The sequence below is a fragment of the Xiphias gladius genome, chromosome 17 (genome assembly GCF_016859285.1).
Source record: "Xiphias gladius isolate SHS-SW01 ecotype Sanya breed wild chromosome 17, ASM1685928v1, whole genome shotgun sequence".
In the NCBI taxonomy this organism is placed as follows: Eukaryota; Metazoa; Chordata; class Actinopteri; order Istiophoriformes; family Xiphiidae; genus Xiphias; species Xiphias gladius.
Genome location: NC_053416.1, coordinates 20,115,172 through 20,135,262, shown reverse-complemented (window position 1 = coordinate 20,135,262; position 20,091 = coordinate 20,115,172). Strand labels below are relative to the sequence as shown.

Below are 20,091 nucleotides of genomic sequence, written 5' to 3'. Positions count from 1 at the left end.
TAATTCCCGGTAGTCTGGGATATAACCATTTTTCGCTTAAAGGTTTTATCCGTTTAACTCAATCTTCAAAGAGTTCAAAATAAATCTGAAGCTGGCTTATGGCACCCAGTTCTTTTAACATGTGGAAGTTCACTGAGGCAGTCAGGCCCAAGCCCAAGATTAACCCCCTGGTCTGCAATAGCTCAGTCAGAGGTGATGGATTTTGGGGATAATCTCCACAGTAGTAGTTTAAAAACCTGGGTTTACAGACCACAATTTCAAGAGAAAAGGTTAAATGCCGAGCTGAGCCATAAGTCATAACATGACAATAATAACTGCTTCTTCTCTGCCACAAGCTTCATATACACAGGCGTCCGTGTCATAGAGTGAGGATATGACTGGGCTCTTGCCTTCCACTTCTAGATTTAGAGGGAGGGATAAGGTCTCGCTACTATGCCTGATTCTACCTTGGCGGGGTAATGCGAAAAAAAAATGGCTCAAATAGGGCAGTGAGGTTAGTATTTGGCATCCCCAAATATGACTCCGTGCTTTACACCTCTGATCCCTATGGAGTCAGATCTCAGTGTCAGTATCCGTGCCCAAAATGAATTTGCAATTTTTTAATTCTATTTTTTCTGAGACCCAGTTAGCTCTCTGTGCTCCTGCCAGATTCGGTTATCTCAGTGCCATGAAATTACATTTGGTCTTGTAAATCTGTGCAAAGCCCATTTGTAGCTGTAATTGTGATTACATTACTTGTGTTACACTGTTATATTCTGATAAAAAAAAAAAAAAATCCTCAGTGTCATCTTTTGGGGTACAGTATATTACAGTATATTTTAAAAACCCTTGCACTTACAAGTTTGCTTTTACTTTGCTTTTTTTTATTGACGTAAAACTGATGATTTTGTCACTCTAGCAGTTATTTCAGAGCAAAAGGAGTAAAAGTATGGTTGATCTGTGAAAAAACAAATACCATTTAAGAGTTGAGGACAGATTTATTGATATTATAACTATTAATAGACTATATACAGAGTGATTAGTAGATTAACTTTGTAGTCATCTGTAGAACACAAGTCACAACGAATGATAAATAAAAATCTGAAATGTGTATAACCAGTGATTGATATATGTCCCTTTGCACAGCAGTTGCTGGTGATCAAACAATCGGATGGGCCAAGAGGTGTGTGTTGTTTGCAGTGACATTACAGGGGCGGCATCATTTCACTCGTGTTATTGCCCCTCTAAATGTCATCAGCAGTTCCGTCTGATGTGTCAGTGCGATGGGCTACTGCACAAGCCAAAGCAGTCAAATCACAGCTGTGATCCTATTTCCTATCACACTCCCCAAAGGAACCAAGATGTACAGGTTGCATGGTTACACTTCTTAATTTATTGTCAGATGTTTTTTTAAACCAGAAAATTTTGTTGTTGTGTGTCTCCTCTGTTTTAAACAAATGTGTGCTACAGTACTTGATGCCATTGCTGTTCTACCTCTCCATTCCTTTGCACTCTTTGTGTATTGTGCCTGGATTAAATTCAGATTTTTTAAACATGTGCACAAATGACCTACCACTAAATTCACCACTTGGAGGACAGAAAATTAACTGATAAGACAGATCTACTTGTGAATAACAATGTCTCAGAAAGGTTCTTTGTTGTTGAGTGTTGCTGTTTTTTTTTCAGTTTCTTTTAAATACATATCTTAAATACATCAGCTCTAGATGGAAACCCCTACTTTGAAGGCTATAAAATGTAAATTTTATTGCTAGCATAGTTAGTTGGTTCACAGCTTTGATCTACAGCAGTGAACTCAGCAGAGCCGCCCCTACACAACAAAAAGTGTTGGGTATATGGACAACCTTTGTGTAATAGACTCTAAATTGCTGGAACCATGAACCTTTTTAGAGTTAAACATTCACCATAACCTTACTGAGAACCAGCAGCCTCCAAATAGGTCAGATCACATTTCCCTGAGTTCACTGCTGCTGGGAAAGAAGGACTAGTATTAAATTCCACAGGGAAAAGGAGAAGTATAGTCGGTCAGCCTATAAGAAGCAACTTATAGTTATCATTATTAGCACTACTTAATGGCATATGTATCATACACAGAATGTGCAGAATAGATGGTGTATCATTTAAAAATAGCATTGCTTATGAGACCGTCATCATTGTCAAAAGATTGCTCGTAGTTTGAGATGAATCTCTTTTTCTTCCCAAAAGTAGAGAAGGTGTTGTACACATCCAGTTCTCCTCTGGGTGCCAGCTTCAGAGTGCTGTAGCCAGACGTGGTGCCAGGAATGTATACATTGTGCTGGTAGTCTGGTGGTTCAGAATGAGGCTGGGTGTACTTTGGAGTCCATGAGTAGTTAGGAACTGTTCCCTCTTGAAGAGACATCTTGCAGTCTAGAAAATGCGCATAAATTACAGTTTGTATCAGAAGATTATTTCTGCAAAGAGCTCATATTTGCATACAGTATACTTGATCTGAATAAGATGGTTTTAAAGGCATCCTCTTAGTTTCAGCTTTTTCGCAAAAAATGAAAACACCTCTTGCAGGGGCTTAAGTAATCCTCATGTTGATGCATTAAAATCCCCCCAATTTTGAGGCCCGGTGCTCTCTGCTTTTTGGTTTACCACTTTGTATTTCAGACTAAATCCTTAAGCACAGACAAACTGAGGATTCAAGTTGCACAGCTACCACCACCTACCATTCATATGGTTTCCCCAGGTCCAGTACTGTGGGGCCACAGAGCAGGAAAACCCGTCTGCATCATATCTTTCGTGACTTGAGAGCGTGCCCTCCATATTTGCTGTACTATATCTGGAAAGATAAAGAGGCAGCATAATGTAGTGTATAAGTGTATAAGTTTGTGCATGTATGTTGTGCATAGTAATTGGCTGAACTATGTATTCACCTCTTGTATGCTGAGTTGCGTTGGTTCTTGGTCCACGTCCAGTCCTTGTTCGAATACTTAAGCTGCATAGTTGAAACACAAAAAAAGACCTTAGTGATCACCTCGAGCAGAACAACCGCAATTCATTTATGTCTAGATGCTGTCATGTGTATACAGTTTAATGGCAAGGCTAAAGGCATCAGCTATGGGGGATGCTGTACAGTCAAATTCAGTTTGACTGACCTGCCTTTTTGTCTGTGGTTCATATCCAAAGTCAGCAGTGAATAGGTTCCATAGAAAGAAAGTCTAGCCGATTCAAGCTTTAGTGGAAGAGCTGTAAAACTTGAGGAGGGGTGGCTTATGAATTCCGCTTTTACCAGAATATGAAATTATTTGGACTGTCTAGGCATCTGCTGACATTGACAAATGACATAACAGGCTCTCTAATGCAGCATTGAAATGGCTGAGAAGATATCACATCCCCTAAACATTGCAAAATGAGTTAGCAACTAATCTGCTTATGTTACTAATGTGAGTGTTAATATTGGTGGCTGTACTGGTGCTGTTCACTGGAGCACAAATACAGCTGAAGAAGGGTTAAGATCAAGAGACAGCTTCGGGTCTGTGATAAAAAAAGGTGCATCTCCTGTATCCCTGAAACACCTTTTTTGCCTGTGTCGCACAGCTTGACACACTGTGATAATGTGCCCAGACTACAGGCTATGTCATCACAACATGGGAGTTGGCTGAAACTGCCATGTGGCGACTTTTCCATTTGGTTACTTGGCCTACAGAAACTGCAAAAACTCTGCCTTTTTGTTGTTTTTATCCTGCGGATAACAAGTAGTTGTAGTATCAATCCTGTGATAGTCACCTGACTATTGTTCACGCATTCAGTTATTGTAACATTTTACAGTTTAACATCCCCTCGTGCAAAACACAAATGATTCAAAAGTAGGCTACGACACATCGTAATAGTGCGACCCCTAGTGTGTACAATGCATTGTGACATTTGCCCCCTGCAGCGAACATTTCTGTCACTTCTAATTGAAGCGACAAAGCCGGACGACTAGTGATAGGCATGCCTGGACAAAGTTCCGGCGTAAGTGTAATTATGAAGGTGGGCCCCCGTGCCATGAGGATTCGGGGGCTATATTTCGGTACATCACCTCGTTTGGGGTCGCTGCTCTGTTGTTGGTCAGCTCGTTGCGGTCCAGTGCGCTCCAGCCAGAAGTCAGGTAGTCTGTGCTCTTGGCATTATTCTGCTGGACCGCCATGACCGGACTGCATGGCTTGAGGAACATGAAGTCGCTTTTGGACGACTCCGGCGTGAGGCACATTTTGTAGCAGTAGACCGGCGGAAGGGCGCCGCTGCCGTGCGCCTCCGGGCGGCCGGGCGAGCCCGTGGACATCCGAACGTTCAGGTTGGACTTTTTGAAGACCTCGGCGGTGGCGGACGTTTCCGAGCGAGAGCAGCAGCAGCAACGCCCGCCGATGGAGGGGACGCGGGACTCCCTGTCGGACGCTCTGCCCTTCAGTCTCCGCACTGCCACCAGGACAATAATAGCCACCAGGAATGTGAAGGAGATTGCGCCCAGGGAGACGATTAAGTACAGGGTGAAGTTGGAGCTGTGATGTGGGCTTAGTGACAGGTCACCCAAATCGGGCTGCGAATCTGGCAGGCTGTCAACTACTGACAGAATGATGGAAACTGTGGCCGAGAGCGGCGGCTGACCATTGTCCTTCACCAGAATGACCAGCCTGTGCCTCGCGGGGTCTTTCTCCATCAACTGGCGTATGGTCCTGATTTCGCCCGTGTACAGAGCAATGCTGAACAGGCTCGGGTCTGTTGCCTGGAGCATCTGGTAAAAAAGACGCGAGTTTTGACCTGCGTCTGCGTCCACCGCGCTGATTTTGGTGACAAGGTAACCGGAGTCAACCGATCTGGGCACGGCTTCGCTGGGCGCCGTGCCGTTCTGCGGAACTGGCGACACAATCAGAGGTGCATTGTCGTTTTGATCCAAAATGAAGATATTCACCGAGACGTTGTTGTTCAGAGGCGGGAAGCCGGCGTCTTGAGCTTGAACGGTGATCTGAAAGTTTTTAAGTTGTTCGTGGTCAAAGGACCGGAGTGCGTAAATGTTCCCGTTGTCTGAGTTTATGGACACGTATGTTGACACCGGCATCCCCTGTATATCGCCTTCCAGTATAGAATACGAGAGGTACGCATTTTGACCCGAATCCGGATCCAGTGCAGTGACCGAGCAAATGGATGCTCCCGGCGCGTTGTTCTCGGTCAAATACACGGTATAGGAGGGCTGTTTGAAGTGAGGCGCGTTATCATTCACATCCGACACTTGGACTAATATAGTTTTCCGAGTGAATAAGGGCGGGGAGCCCATATCCCGGGCGGTAAGTGTGATGTTATACTCCGCGACTGTCTCCCTGTCCAGAAAATCACAAGTTACCAATGTGTAGTAGTTCTTGAAGGACGAGTGGAGCTGAAATGGAACCTGATGGGGAATCTCACAGTCCACATTCCCGTTTTCACCCGAGTCTTTGTCCATTACACTGATGACGGCTATCACCGTCCCCGGGGGCGCGTCCTCCTGCACAGGTGTGGACACTGATGTCAAGATCACCTCTGGAAGGTTGTCATTTTTATCCAAAACGTTCACCAGTACTTTACAGTGAACCGCTACAGCGGAAGGCCCTTTATCTTTCGCCTGAACATAAATTTCATGCATCCTGGCCTTTTCATAGTCTATCAGTCCTTTGACTTTGATTTCCCCCGTGCGGGAGTCCACGCTGAAAAGCTGGCGCACTTTGATGGGAGCGTGGCCACTGAAAGAATAGGTGATGTCAGCATTGGGACCCTCATCTAAATCGGACGCGTTGAGTTTTATAACAACTGTGCCTTTGGGTGCGTTTTCAGCCAGTCTCACTCTGTAAAACGACTGATCAAACACAGGCGCGTTATCGTTTGCGTCCAAAACGGTGATATCAATTTGCGCAGTGCCGGATCTCTCCGGCGCGCCTCCGTCCACAGCCGTTAGGACCATTTGATGCGCACTTTGCTGCTCTCTGTCCAGTGGCTTTTGTAGCACTAGTTCTGCAAATTTACTGCCGTCGCTGCGCGTCTGTATGTCCAAAAGGAAATGCTCATTTACACTCAGCAAATAGGTGCGGAGCGAGTTGGAGCCGACGTCTAAGTCCTGCGCGCTCTCAAGTGGGAAACGGGATCCGGGCGCAGCAGACTCCGATATGTCCAGGTTAAATTCGGTCCACGGGAAACTAGGAGAGTTATCATTCACGTCCAAGATTTCCATCTCTACCCTGTAAAGCTCCAGAGGGTTTTCTATGACTACTTGGAGGTGGAAAGAACAGGACAAACTCTGCTCGCACAGTTCTTCGCGATCAATTCTTTCATTGACAAATAAAACTCCGTTTTCTAAATTTACTTCCACGTATTGCTTCTTGGCACCTGAGACTATTCGGAATCTGCGCGCAGAGAGCTTGTCCAAATCCAAGCCCAAGTCCTCTGCAATATTGCCAACAAAAGCTCCATGCTCCAGTTCCTCTGGGATGGAGTAGCGAATCTGTCCCCGGACTGCCTCCAACAAACAAGTGAACAACGCAAAACGGCAAACTACATGCCATCTCCGATACGGTCTCCTCTTCGTCCCCTGTGTGTCCATCTGTAGGCTGAAGCAATGCCGCGACTCACGCCAAGGACTATGTCGCCGGATGAAGCCTACTCACGGGAGATGGTTAAGGCAGAATCGTGCAAAATGCAGTCCGGAAAAAAAAAACCCCAAAAAAACAAAAAACTTGACTTTGGTGGGACTGGAACAGCGGCTGCCTGCCTGAGAGAAAAGAGAGGAGAGAGGAAGGGATGTGGAAGGGCTACTAGCCTATCTCGGATTAGTGCGGTTTGTGTGTCTCTGTGTGCGGGTGCATTATTGGCCTTACAACTCCAGTAGGGAGGAAGCGACATCTGCTCGGATAATCTTTCCTGCCTACTAGCCCGATCAAATTCATGTCAGAGTCTAGGCTTTGACCGCAGGTCAAACATCCTTGGTTCAGTTTCTTTCGGGAGTGTTTCCTTGCTTTGAACTGATATACTTCAGCCTAACGGGATATAAACAAACCTTTCTGCAGCATGTTCGCTCCATCTCACCGAACCGGTTACAAGTTACAGTTGTAGACTTTCAATTCTGAATCAAGCGAGTTTTATTTAGCCGTCCCTTTTATTCTCGTTTGGAATAAAAGGATTCTCTTAGAGACTTCACAGTAAACTCATTGTCTTAACAAACTGGAACCGTGTAAGGAAATCAATATGAAAATCCATTCATTTATATTATGTTATTAGAGGAAGTGAGAATTTCAGTCGAATATTTATCAAATAAGAAGAGGAGGAGAGGACGCAAACCACCTTGAAGGACCTTACCTTATGAAAAAAGAGTTATAGCAGTCCTCTAGAAGAATACAGGGACTTGATTACAGTATTCTCACGTAAGACAATGGAAGTCCATACATTTAATATAGAGACAGTTACTATAAACTTACTATAAATTGACTATGAAGTCTCCAAATAGTGACTCTGTGTACAGTATGGGTTTGAAGTCTGTAAGTTGTACCGTTGTCCTCAAGAAGCAGCTCAAATTCCCAGACATCATCACAGTACCCTGGCAGGGTTTGCTCCTGTTTAAAACGGCCCTTTCAGCATATTTCAATGTATTAATACTCAAACAGAGCAGTTCTGTTTGTTTACCATCCACCTCAATGCATGCTCCACCCTTCTGCTCCGGAAAACCCAGTTCCCTGGTTTAAAACTGAAAACACAATCTGTCTGTAGGAATGAGACTGCAGCAGATGGTGAGGTTTTCCATGGGCTCATGCTCTTTTTAATTAATGGAATGGAGATTAGAGGGCATTCTCCCTGGATCATTAGTGAACAGAGGAATTAAGACATTTTGTGAGGAATAATCCCAAGGCTATCCATGTGATGCACATGTGGTTTTCTCTCAGTGGTCATATTGACCTGCTTTTCACAGCCTAAGTGCATGGCATCACTTACGCACTGCAGAAACTAAGTAGCTTGGATAAGGGGACACAACCACCACATTTAGGGATCAAAAATACAAAAGAGATTATCTCTCTGTCACCCTCCCTCACTCTCTGTCTCTGTCGCACACGTACACACACACACACACACACACACACACACACACACACACACACACACACACACACACACACACACACACACACACACACACACACTCTCTCTCTCTCTCCCTCTTTCACTCATTCAAGGGCAAAAGTAGAATACCAATCCCTTTGTCTTTAACTACTTTCCAGCTTTACAACTGTGGGATTAGAATAGGTTACAGCTTTTAACACTTAAGCGGTTTTAGTTGGAAACAGTATTGTGCATTCCACTTAAATGGTAAAATGCCTGCCATGTAACATGGTCTGAGTGCAACTAATTATTCAAAATTTTATTTGACCTCCTGTAAAACATTGCAGATGTTCTGCACCACTTGGTATCAGGAGCCAAAAGCAAACTGAGATGACTTTTCACATGACTGACTGCTATTGTTATGAGGGAAATACTAACAACTTCCTCCTATTTGTCCTGCCAAATGCAGGAGCACACAGATCCATCTGGTGTGAGAGAACATGCGTACTTTCACATGGAGGGTGGTCAGAAAGTAAGTGATGCTTTGAGTTTTTCAAACGCACTCAAATGAACAAATAACATTACCAGGACTAAGGATTTTGGCTCTACTTTCGATATTCCATCTGTAAACATATTTTTTCATTAATAAATTAAGCAATTCAGTAGTCTGCAAAAATACATTTGGATATTACCTCATGCGCATGGTTGATTGTTTTTATTATTAAAGTCTCTGTTGCACCAAGAAAATGTTGTTCTCTTTTCCTTCAGAGTACAGAAACATCAGTGGCTGAAAAAAAACTGAGAGGAGATGAGAGGTCCCTTGCCGTCATTTGATTTTTACAGAAATTGTCATAGAGCCAGTATTTTGATATTTATCATCACATTAATATTATGGTCATGGGTATTATCACTGACATAAAACTCAGATTGTGTCTTTGCTGCCTATAAAGTAGCTTCACGGTTTTATGAGAATCTTCCCTTCTCCCTGCCTCCTATAAAAGGAGCAGCATATGGGTTTTCATGGGGTCATCACCTGCATTATTAAACTAGGCCCAATGTGTTTTTTGGAACTTGACATGAATGTCACTGAAAAGAGGGAAGGATGAGCACAGAGTTGTTATCGGACTTGTCACATGGAAATCTCCTGACACTGACAGTTGGCACAGAAAGCATGTGGAGTCATCAACACGAAATTCTTGTCGAGGCAAGCAGGTCAAAAACTAATTTTCCTTACTTATTTAGACAATACAATATGATGTGAACGTTGTAGCTGGCACCAATGGTTAACAGGCTTACCATACATGAGGTCCAAGGAAGGATGATGGTAACAAATGGGAATGTAATGATTTATCTAAGCATTTCAGATTTCCCCATTCTAAAATGGTAGAGTACCTAATGTGCCCTTTAATAATACTGTGTCTGCTAAAGCTTCAAAAATTACAGTAACACTTTCTAACACAGCACCATTTGTAAAGGCTTTATACAGTAAACAATGGCTCAAATGGACTGTCAAAAACTTACCTTCTGCAGATCCTATATTTTGCAAGACATCCAGAATCCAAAATCCATTAATTAAAAACTGTCAACATTTACAGTCCCCGACTGGAGATTTTATGGAATACTGCAAGAGCCCTTTATTAATAATTTGTTACCATTCTGCTTTGCAGATGACTGAAAGTGAAAAAACCTCTGACCCTCAACTGACATTTTTATCATTTGTAACTGCAGAATTGATGGTTTATTAAAAAGTTAGAACCATAACCCTTTATTAATGATTCACCAAAATTTAAAACTGCTGACCTGATGGTTTATCATAAACTGAGAATCTCATGATCATTCATTCATGGCCTACCGACACCTATAACTGATGACTCATGGATTTCGCTCTGTCTAAGAAGCCACAATGTCAGGAGTTATATAGTTGCTACTGTAAGTCATTAATAAAGGGTAATGGCTCTAACTTAAAATTAATCCATCAATTCTGCAATCACAAGTGTTAATAATGTCAGTAATAAAGGGTCACAGGTTTCTCTCTTTCTGTCACCTGCAATTATAAATGTTAATAAATAATTAACGAAGAGTTCTTTCAGTAATCCATCACGTCTGTAGTTGTAAATGTTAATTAAGCCGTTAATAAATGGATTCTGGTCCAGATGTCCTGAGGCCCTTTCTCCAGAAGGTAAGTGGTTCAACAGTCCATTTGAATGTTCCTCCTGATGAATTACAGAGCTAGCTAAAAATACAAAGCAAGTGTCCTTTTGGGGGATCTTCCATAACCTGACAATCCAAAAGTTGAGCTTATTAACAGATAATAATTCATCTGTAAAGCATTAGTTAATGTGCTATCATTAAAGCCATTAATTTCAGCTTATAAACCCTTTTATGGAGGATACGTTATCTAAAAGTATTATCAAAACTACAGTATTAAGCTTCACAAAGATGTACTCGTATGTATTGGATATCTTTTGTACTTTTTATTATAGTGTCCAATCATGTATCTATTGTATGTATGTATAGGTTCTGTAAGATCAGATTCATAACTTCAATTCAAACTCAAAAACAAAGCAGTCATCAAATCAATGAACTTAAACCGTAGGACTAAATCGGAGGAACACAATTCTCAAATTTGAACAATATGTCTCAGAAATCAAAAACAACAAATCCTTGGTCATATCTAAACAACAAAATAGGTTGTTTCTCAGAGCCCTCCACAATTACACATATGACTGTGTGTGTTTTTCTGATCTTGGCTTAGTTTAGGACACTACTTGGTTAGGATAAGGCAGACTGTTGTCATGGTTAGCTTTAGGGTCAGATCACGAACATGGTTAGGGTTAAGAAAGATTGCCTTCATGGTTAAAATACATTGTTGAATGTTGGCCGGACACAGGATGCAAACGGCTGTCTTTGATGATGAAGTTGCACACTTTTTTCTACCAACCGACCTTACAGTATCTGTTCCAAATGCGGATAGTTGCAGCTGTGAAACCGTCAAAGAAATGGCTAGGTGCACACATCAACGCCAGACAATGAAGACATTTCTGCATATGAAAAAAAGAAAGTGGCTCTTACGGTGCAGACTCAAACATTACAGAGCGATTCAGGACACCCCGGTATATGGAGAGACTAAACAATTACCGCAGCAACAAGCAGATGTCTCTGCACTACAGATTACAACACGGCACATCAATAGAGAGACTGCTCAGTCTATGTAGCATGATCTTCTTTCCCAAGAGGACAGACGGGAAGACAGCCAATTTGAGAAGCTCCTTCTCTCTTGCTATGATCATTACTTTTGCAGGAAAGGAGAAACAGACTTCAGACAGGAGTGGAGAATGCTCGTGACTGACTTTGAACTGCTGTGCTAACCTCTAATAAAGGTTTTGGATTTATATTTTAAGACTAAGCTATCATTTTTGCATCTTAGTCAACAAAATCATAGTTGTCATTTTATTATTTTCACTTTTAATACTGTACAGATAAAATAATAAAATATAAAATTTGATACTTTCCAAAATGTCGTGTATGACATTTTTATTTTCTCATTATGAAAATGGGACATAGAGGGTTTCAAGAAAATTATATAGAAAATAACATTATAGTAAAGTCTTTGATAAAAAGACAGCCCAGTACAGTATATGCTACACTTATTAATAGCACAGGTTAAGTCAGTGTCATGCTGTTTTCCAAAGCCATATTAAATAAAACTTTTTAGTATATTCTTCTGCCAGCTACATGGGCTGCAATTTGAATACAGACCATGTGGACACTAATTTTTAAAGTCCTCGGTAATTAATTATCTGTCGATCGACTTGTCGGTTAATTGAACAATCATTCAAGCACTAGATAAAGCAATGGTCTAGAAAGCACCCATTGTAACCCGCCACGGGTGATTTTTACTATTTTGGCTGATTAGACCATCTATCAGGCGTATGCTGGTACAGACAAACATCCCTCACTCTCCTGTCAGTGTTGTTGCACCAATTTGTGAGGGACAACCAATTACACCTTTATCATTCTCAGTACATGAAGTCCAGTGATCTCAACCAAATCTGCCCAACTTCAACGTGTGCAAAGGTCTAATCAGACAGAGGTACTGAAAAACACCTGTGTGGGTGTGCACTGTGCTGGGCCTTTCAGCTAAAGTAGCAAAAGGCTTTTTCAGAGTAGTCGTTTTGAGGTGTCACAGCAGGAAAGGTGTAAATAATAAAATTAACAATGAATTCCACTTAGCTGCTTCAGTTGCAAGGTCCTGGTATTTTGCATGCAGACCCACTGTCGCATTATGATGGCTTACAGATTTATCATTAACATGATTAGTATCTTGTAGGCCTATACAATAATGTAGTAGTACTCCATTGTAATGAGAGCCCTGGACTCACAAGTATTACTTAAAATATCAAATGTAGAAGAAGGACTCATTATGCAGAAAAATATGAACGTTATATTATCAAATATAACTGTTGCCTACTGTTAGTTGGTAGTTTAATTTTCAGCAATGCGTCAGATTTTACTTATTATATATTTTGCATAAAACCTTTCTCAGAAAAATAACATGCGGACCGACTGCACACAAGCCTTTAGCGGCCATAAACTTCCGCATTTTAAATTTAGTGGAAACCGCACCCGTTTAGCATACACAGGCGCGTGCGGCTAGGATCCCTTCTGAGCTCAGCCAATCCTTACGACAAGAATATGACACCACGGCGCGTGCGAAATGCAGCTTGCTAATATCACAATAAACAAATAGTTTCTTTGTGACACAAAGTTTACACCAGCATTATTGAGACGGAGTGCAGCAGCACCTGAGGGCCCAGGCTGGCCGGTGACAAGTTCAGGGACAGACTGTGGCAGTGAGGCTAACGCCTCGGCGGCTAGCATAAACCAGGTTAAACCCCCCCCCCCCCCGCCCGAGGTTTCCCGAAGGCTGCTTCTGCCGCTATAGCACACTGCCACTGGCGGGCTTGGGTTATTTTGGACTTGACAAACCAAACTAACTCTGTTTGCAGCATCACCCAGTGAGTTTATACGATGCCAAAACGGGCGTCTTATTAGGCGAACGCTATAAGGACAGAAACTTTATCCTGCCTGCAGATGTTGTTCTCACTGTCATCATTCCAGTACTGCCGGGCAGCACTAGTGGCCGTAGACCTCACTGTAAACTTATTGAAACGTTCTCTGACATCGCTCCGACTGCAGTGGCACGTATGACAGTTTCTTTTTCCACACTTTTCCCACTTTTCCCACTGAACACAGCTGAGCTATGATTCACACAAGGAAGGCCCAAGGAAGGCCCATTTTAATCCCCCGGAGAAAACCTTACCCCCAGCAGCGCTAATGAGTGGAAGGATATGACGGATATTGTCCTGAGACTGGCCACAGCCACACTATCGCCTTCAGTTATTTTAATGGTGATTTGAGTGTTTTTTTTTATTTTTTTATTTCCCACCCAGTTGTGTTTTGGGTATGCTCAGGGTGTCTGTGCTCGATTTTGTTGTTTATTCTGGTTTGCTCACAATGCCGTTGATAGAAGCGCAGTCCGGTAATTGCTACATGTTTCAACAGCCTCTAAACTCGCCTATAAATCTTTCCGAAACTTTTATGCCTGACCCTCTGTCTTTGGAATTACATTCAGTCGCCAATTAGGTACACCTAGCTAAAACCATTAATACTAATACAATGGCCATGACAACAATATACTATACTTTACCATACTTGTACTATGGGATGCATACTGACAGGTAGTTAGTCTGCCCCCCTTGATATAAATGCATCGGGCAAGAATGGACTGGGTAGGAACACTTGAACAACACCATGGACAACAGCCTTCAAAATGGCCACAGAATTGAATAAAAGACTCTAGTTAAAACACAAACATTGGAACCTTGATGAAGCTAGGAATTTATTACGAGGATGGTGTGTCAGGCTGCATTGGTGCTAACTAGGTGTACATAATAACCTGGACCTGCCCATCACATTTGCTGTTGCTCAGACAGTGCAAACAGCACCCCTCACTGAGAGGAGAGAATAATTGTTTTGTCAACTGGTTATTGAATTTTCAATCCTAAGCTCCAGTACATTGAAAATATGTCTATTTTCTCCATGTTTGTGACTTTTAATTCACTTGTGTACCATAAAGTAAATGTCTGTATTTTAGGCCATTTGCACAACACTACATACAGTTTACATAAACATCTAGTTCTTTTTACGTGCTGATTTGTTCTCAGCATTTACATTTCTCTAATCATCTCTAATTTTATTCTTATTTTAATACAGCAGTCTGCTTTTCTTCCCATTGCTGGCTCCCTCAATCTCTCCTCTCATCCCCTATCAACCCAAACCTATTATGAAGTCAGTCCTCTGCAGAGTGCACTCCTTTTATGTCAGACAATCAATATATGGCAATTATTAATCAAGCATACCTAAGTGAATTCTTTTTCTTCCTGGCTTAGTTTTGGCTCTGCTGAGCACTATCATCATCCTTTCAGCAACATATTTCTCCTGTCTCTGAAGGGTGACTTGCCACTCTGACTTGTTCACGTCAGTGCTTCAAAGTAAACATAGAGCCCTAATAATCAAGGCAGGGTATGGTTAGTTAGACTGCTAACACACACAAACACATACACATTTATAAAAAAGGGACTGTAATAGCTCTCATAAACTTCATATAATTGGAATCATGGTCACTCTCCAGCTATTGGTAATAGATTATAACAAGAGATTTTTTGGATTTTTAATTTTGTCATCCCACAAGTGGCACATTTCTCTCACTAGATGACAAGCTGCACTTGTGAATAGAAAACTATTTTGCTGGAGTGTAATGAAAATATTGGGTTAAGGCACAGTACTATAACATTATGTATATAATATAAGTACTGTATATGCTGCTACAGTATCATGCAACATGGGTAATCTGAGGATTTAAACCTAATATTTATTTATACAGAAAATATCAAAAATATAAAAATAACCACAATATATGGACTAATATCAATTAATATAAAATAAACCTATAGTTGGACAGAGTGCACGGTAAGGCTTTTATCCTAACGATTCCTGATCCAATATCTGTGCTGTGCCTTTTTTTTTTTTCAAATTTAAGATTTGGGAAAAATAGAGCAGTGAGTATATCCCACTGCATGGAATTAATTGGGAAGATTTTTAGGTAAAGTAAGGCGAGGCCAGGGTTGCAGTGGCACTAAAGAGTTTGCAACCTGCCTTGACTGAATGAAAGTAACTTTTAAACACTGAATTTTATAACGTTGTTTAAGAAGAAAGTGGAATTTATTGTGAATCAGTCACATCTGGTTAATAATGTAAATGCCAGTATTTGTCAGTATTGGCCCCCATACAGATTCAGTGGGTCAAATCAATGCACCCCTTCATATTTTTCCTCCTTCCTGTGTGTACATTATATTTTAAAACTTCTAAGGAACAAATTCCAACCATACATTTAAATGTTATCTTGAATGTCACTCCAATTAGTAAGGTATTTTGAATTTTCACTTACTGTACTATCGTCTTGACTCTCATGGTTTATATTATGAGGATTGCATTATGCTTTGTGTCTTTTTTTGATCTGGGATTATGTAATCTTTTCAAAATATAACATCCTAAAATTTGATTTTTTTGTCAATGTGCTTTAGTAGTCTTAACTGCCAAATGTAGTCATTGCCCTGGATACCAATCATACTGAATTATACATCAGTCATGTAAGTGATTATTTTCACTAGTAAATGAGCATACTGATCTACAGTGGTCAGCCAAAACATTAAAACCAGTAACTGGTTTTAATTTTGTGGCTGATTGGTGTATGCACATTATGTGCATTGTAGGATGTATGGGTTATATTACAACACACACATTTCCTAGTAGTTGATTGCTCTTTTCACTCAAAAAATCCTCTTTTACCACCTTTGGATTTCTTCTTGATTTTTTTTTCTCTTGTATTCCATCGTATTGGTAAATATGTAACCTATTTATTTATAAAGTCATGTGGTCATTTCTGTCAACTAGTTAGGGACCCATATGTCTTCCCAAATGAGGTCACACACTCTGTAGTTGTTCTCTTCTAAAATTAAACTGAGTGGTAGTGCACAGAATAAAGGCCTAATATCAGAAGGTCCCTTAGCAATCAAAGTTATATCAAATAGTTTCAGCATCAGTGCATTTAGATTTATGTGTAAATTTTACACATCAATAATTAAATGACCACTGCCATTTTTGCTGTGCAAGGTATCCTAGACTAAGATATGCAACCCAAACTGCTCCTGTGGACATTTTGTAGAGTAGAGGCTTGGCAGTAGTAAAAAAGTACAAGCACAGTCTGTCAACTTTCCCCAAATAAATAAGGTTTAAAAATCTGTGAAGTGAAACATCATTATATACTCCTCAGTTGACCAGTAAGCCGCTAGTTGCAGCATGAGAGAACCTTGTGAATGAGACCCCTGTGTCTGTCTGTAGCTCATGTGCCAGTCACCATTAATGCTTGTTGCACCAGCATGGCTTTTCCCTCTGCCTGACACTCACTTGCACTCAGTCTAACCTCAATTGCTGTCACTTGTGTCCTAAAGGCTGTCATCTCCACTTTGTGCTCCATTGCCACCATGTCTTCTCCACCGCTCTATTTTCCCCAGTTCAGTCAGGCTTGTGGCTGTTTGTCAGTAGAGGCTGATAGCCCAGTTATTTGGTTTAGCTGTCTGCCTCCCTGTTGCTCTGCCACTACATTTTGGTCTCCAGTGAGACATTTCATTATCTATCAGTGCCTCAGCAAGAACACATTTCTTACGGTACCTCATGCTCGTCGTTTTGCTCAATTTATGAACTAGTTTCATTCTGTCTTGAAACATCTATACAGTATGTACAGGCATGCATGCATGCATGCATGCCTACAAACATTTCTTAGTAAAAACTACGTGTTTTTATGTTGTAAATAATGGCATTTAATTTCATTTTTTTATTTTGATAAAAGCCCCATAATGTCCTCCATAATTTGAAGTGATATCTGACAAGAATGCAAGGCAAAATCATACCTGTAGAGGTCAGCATCTGTCTAATCTTTTTATAATGGAATATGGATATTATGTTGACAGAATTGCTTCTGATTCAGCAATCTTGCTTTGGGTTATTGTTTAGAATTTTAGCGTTTAACGTTTTTTGGTACACAATAATAATGTTGACTAATGACTATTGTTATTCAGTTAATATAGTAGAATTAGAAACAAAACAATCACACTTTGTCAACACAGGTTATTTAGTCAACACTTGAACAGGTGAACAGCTTTAGGAAAACCTTAAAAACAGTACAGACAACATTGGAATACAGATTTTTTTTTTTTTTGCAGCTGCATGCCAAAGTAATTAATATTTATGTGTCAGTTCTTGTTAGTGTCCATGCCAAGCCAGTGCCACTTTTCAACACAGTGATTCAAAGGCTTCACAGTTATTAGCCAGAACTCATCAAAACGGAAATGCCCTCTGGCAGTTGGCATTTTTCAGTATAACATTCCTGATTAGTCATAAAATGTGTGGCGTTTAGATATTCGAAACACTTGTTAGTGTATATGTACAAGGTGTACCATTCTACTATACATGACTTACCTCTCCCCAAGCTTTTCATTCTCTTCTCTGCTTCATCTAACCAGTTATAATTAGCCAAAATCCCTCAATGTCAAAACATGCCAAAATGGATTAATATCTTAATTTGTAAATGTTCAATGCCTCAGGTAAAGCCTGTAACATATAAATTAATTACCACTCTTTCCTTTTTAATTTGCAAATTAATTTGCACCAAAAAAAAGTGGCACATTTTCATGGCTGAATGCCAGACTAGTATATTTTTCAGATGTAGGCCTAGATGAACATTACATCGTCTAATCTGCTCTGAGTAATAGGAACATCCCTTGTAGATACAACAGTGTGTTTCATTGGAAAGCAGGTCAGTGTGATGCCTCTACTGCAGCACAGCTGGGGCAGTTTTGGCTTCAGTGTCATGGTCAAAGGGACTTCATAGTGTTGCAGTGTAATGTGGATGTAATACTAGTCACGCCTCTAGTTCCCAGCATAGTACCTTTATAGGTTAGTGCTGCCAGGAATCAAAACAGCAAACTTTAATTTGTCGGTCAAAATCCCTACCTCTGGGCCAAACTGCTGCCCCAGGAGAGTTTTCATTGCTAGTTGTCAGCAGGTCTGGAGGTTTGAAGTGTTGGTGAAATATACCTCCTCTACCACTGCGTTACAAAGTGCATAGGTATTGCATGAACTTCCGGTGAAACCTGACACAAGGATTTTATTCTTTAAATGATTCATATAGCCTAGTATAAACAAATGCACAGTAAAACTCTGCTGAGCTAGAATATTAGTATCTACACTGAGGAGACACCTGGTTTAACAACAGTGTCCCGTTTTTGGACACTGGAACTTCAGTGGAGCAGTTGATCATGCTCAAGGGCAAATTTTAGAGGTAGAGAAAAGCATCCCCCTTCCCCTTTTCTACCCAAATTTAATATCCAGGAATTTAATTAGAACACATTGACAATCCCCTTGTCTAGAATCACAACTATATTATAGTTTTACCATAATGAAAGGGTTTTTTTTACATTCCAGCTACAGTGACAGTGTTACATTTTCCCACTCACCATCTAAATGAGCAGATCACTGATGCCCCAACTTTCCCAACTTTAGCTAATAGGAAGAAAAACAAATGTTATATATATATATATATGTAGTATACGGTATATGTATGGTATTAATTAATTAAAGAAGGAAAATAAACACACAAATAGGATTACAAATTGGTGTGAGGTTGCTCTTTTGTTCATTAATTGCCACAGTTACCACTGACAGGTTGACTACACAAGACACAACTCCCACCGACCTGAGTTAATGCACAACTATAAATCCCTGTTGAAGAGGAATTTAAAACTGGATTAATACCAACACCAGAGTTTTAAAAAAAAAAAAGAAAAAGAAAAAAAAATGCTACTAAGTCAATTGCTACAATTTTAACAATTGTAATTTACAATTGTAACAGGATCAACTTCTATATAATTAATGGTGTTAAATTACATCCAGTTTAAAATAAATCAAAATGAACACATTGGAACGTGACGGTTGTTGCCAGTGAAGGGGTACTTGAGCTCATCTTACAGTGCTGTGGAAGTATATCAGAGGAAAAAAAGGTTGGTAACCACTGGAGTAGATGATACAGAAACCTGTAAGACCACACAAATATATAAGAAAGACAGACTTTGGACTTTAGTTGAGAAGAAATAAATGGAGTAAGTTAAATTGGATCAATAATCTCACTGAAACTGTAGAAGCTTTTCTTTCTGGAAAAGTGACATACTGTATAGCAAAATGTGGGAGTGCAACTACTCTGGGTGGATAAACAGAAAAGATCATTCAGCCTGTTGGGTTTGTATGGAGGCAGTCAGTTGAGAGATGTAGTTCAGGTTGGAGGGCTAGCTGAGTAGGCGGACAGGTATTGGGAAGAGGCTGCAGAAGCGGCAGGCAGAGCCAGTGGAGATGGACTAATTCCACCTCCCACAAATCCTCCAACAGCTGATTGCCTGGGTGGGCAGTGTCGGAGGCAATCCTCCCTGCCCTCCTCTTTGCTCCGGCATTAGGCGACTGCTCAGTGGAGAGCAACTGGCAAGCAGCGACCCTCTCAGCTGGATGACACACTGCAGGTTTTTCTCTGGAGCAAGAAGAAATGGAGCTGGGGTAGACCGCAGAGGATATCAGGGCGGTCTTGATTGTCAGTCTTTATCCCTGGATAGAATATGTCCTGATATATTTATCCTCATTTGTTACAGAGGAAAAACATTTATACCGCTCTTTTTATTTTTTTCAAGAAAAGATTTTTTTATTTGAGCAAGCTGGAGATCATGCTCAGTAATAAACATTTTAGGTTTTTCACTAAAGACTTACAGGATCAATTGGCTATGCAGGTATAAACGTCAGGCGTTTTTACTGCTGTTTGATGTGCTGACCGTAAATATATTTTCAACACACAATAATGCTCACTAG

The 20,091-nt window shown here is 40.7% G+C and overlaps 1 protein-coding gene across 1 annotated transcript; it reads right to left on the bottom strand.

Moving 5' to 3' along the window:
- Positions 1–978: 978 nt before the first annotated feature.
- Positions 979–6,574, bottom strand: LOC120803179 (protocadherin beta-15-like). The gene is made up of 4 exons (XM_040151567.1): positions 4,046–6,574; positions 2,898–2,959; positions 2,691–2,803; positions 979–2,385 (listed from the first exon to the last, which is right to left on the bottom strand). Exons 1-4 carry the CDS (start codon positions 6,572–6,574, stop codon positions 2,114–2,116), a joined length of 2,976 nt encoding a protein of 991 aa, XP_040007501.1. The 3' UTR covers positions 979–2,113.
- Between the last annotated feature and the right edge of the window lie 13,517 nt (positions 6,575–20,091).

Excerpts from the sequence above, each read along its gene's own strand:
- LOC120803179 (XM_040151567.1), bottom strand. The coding sequence starts at position 6,574 with ATGGACACACAGGGGACGAAGAGGAGACCGTATCGGAGATGGCATGTA. Across the intron at positions 2,960-4,045 it reads GAGCAGCGACCCCAAACGAG|CTTAAGTATTCGAACAAGGA; the intron begins GTGATGTACCGA and ends TCAACTATGCAG. Across the intron at positions 2,804-2,897 it reads CGCAACTCAGCATACAAGAG|ATATAGTACAGCAAATATGG; the intron begins GTGAATACATAG and ends TTATCTTTCCAG.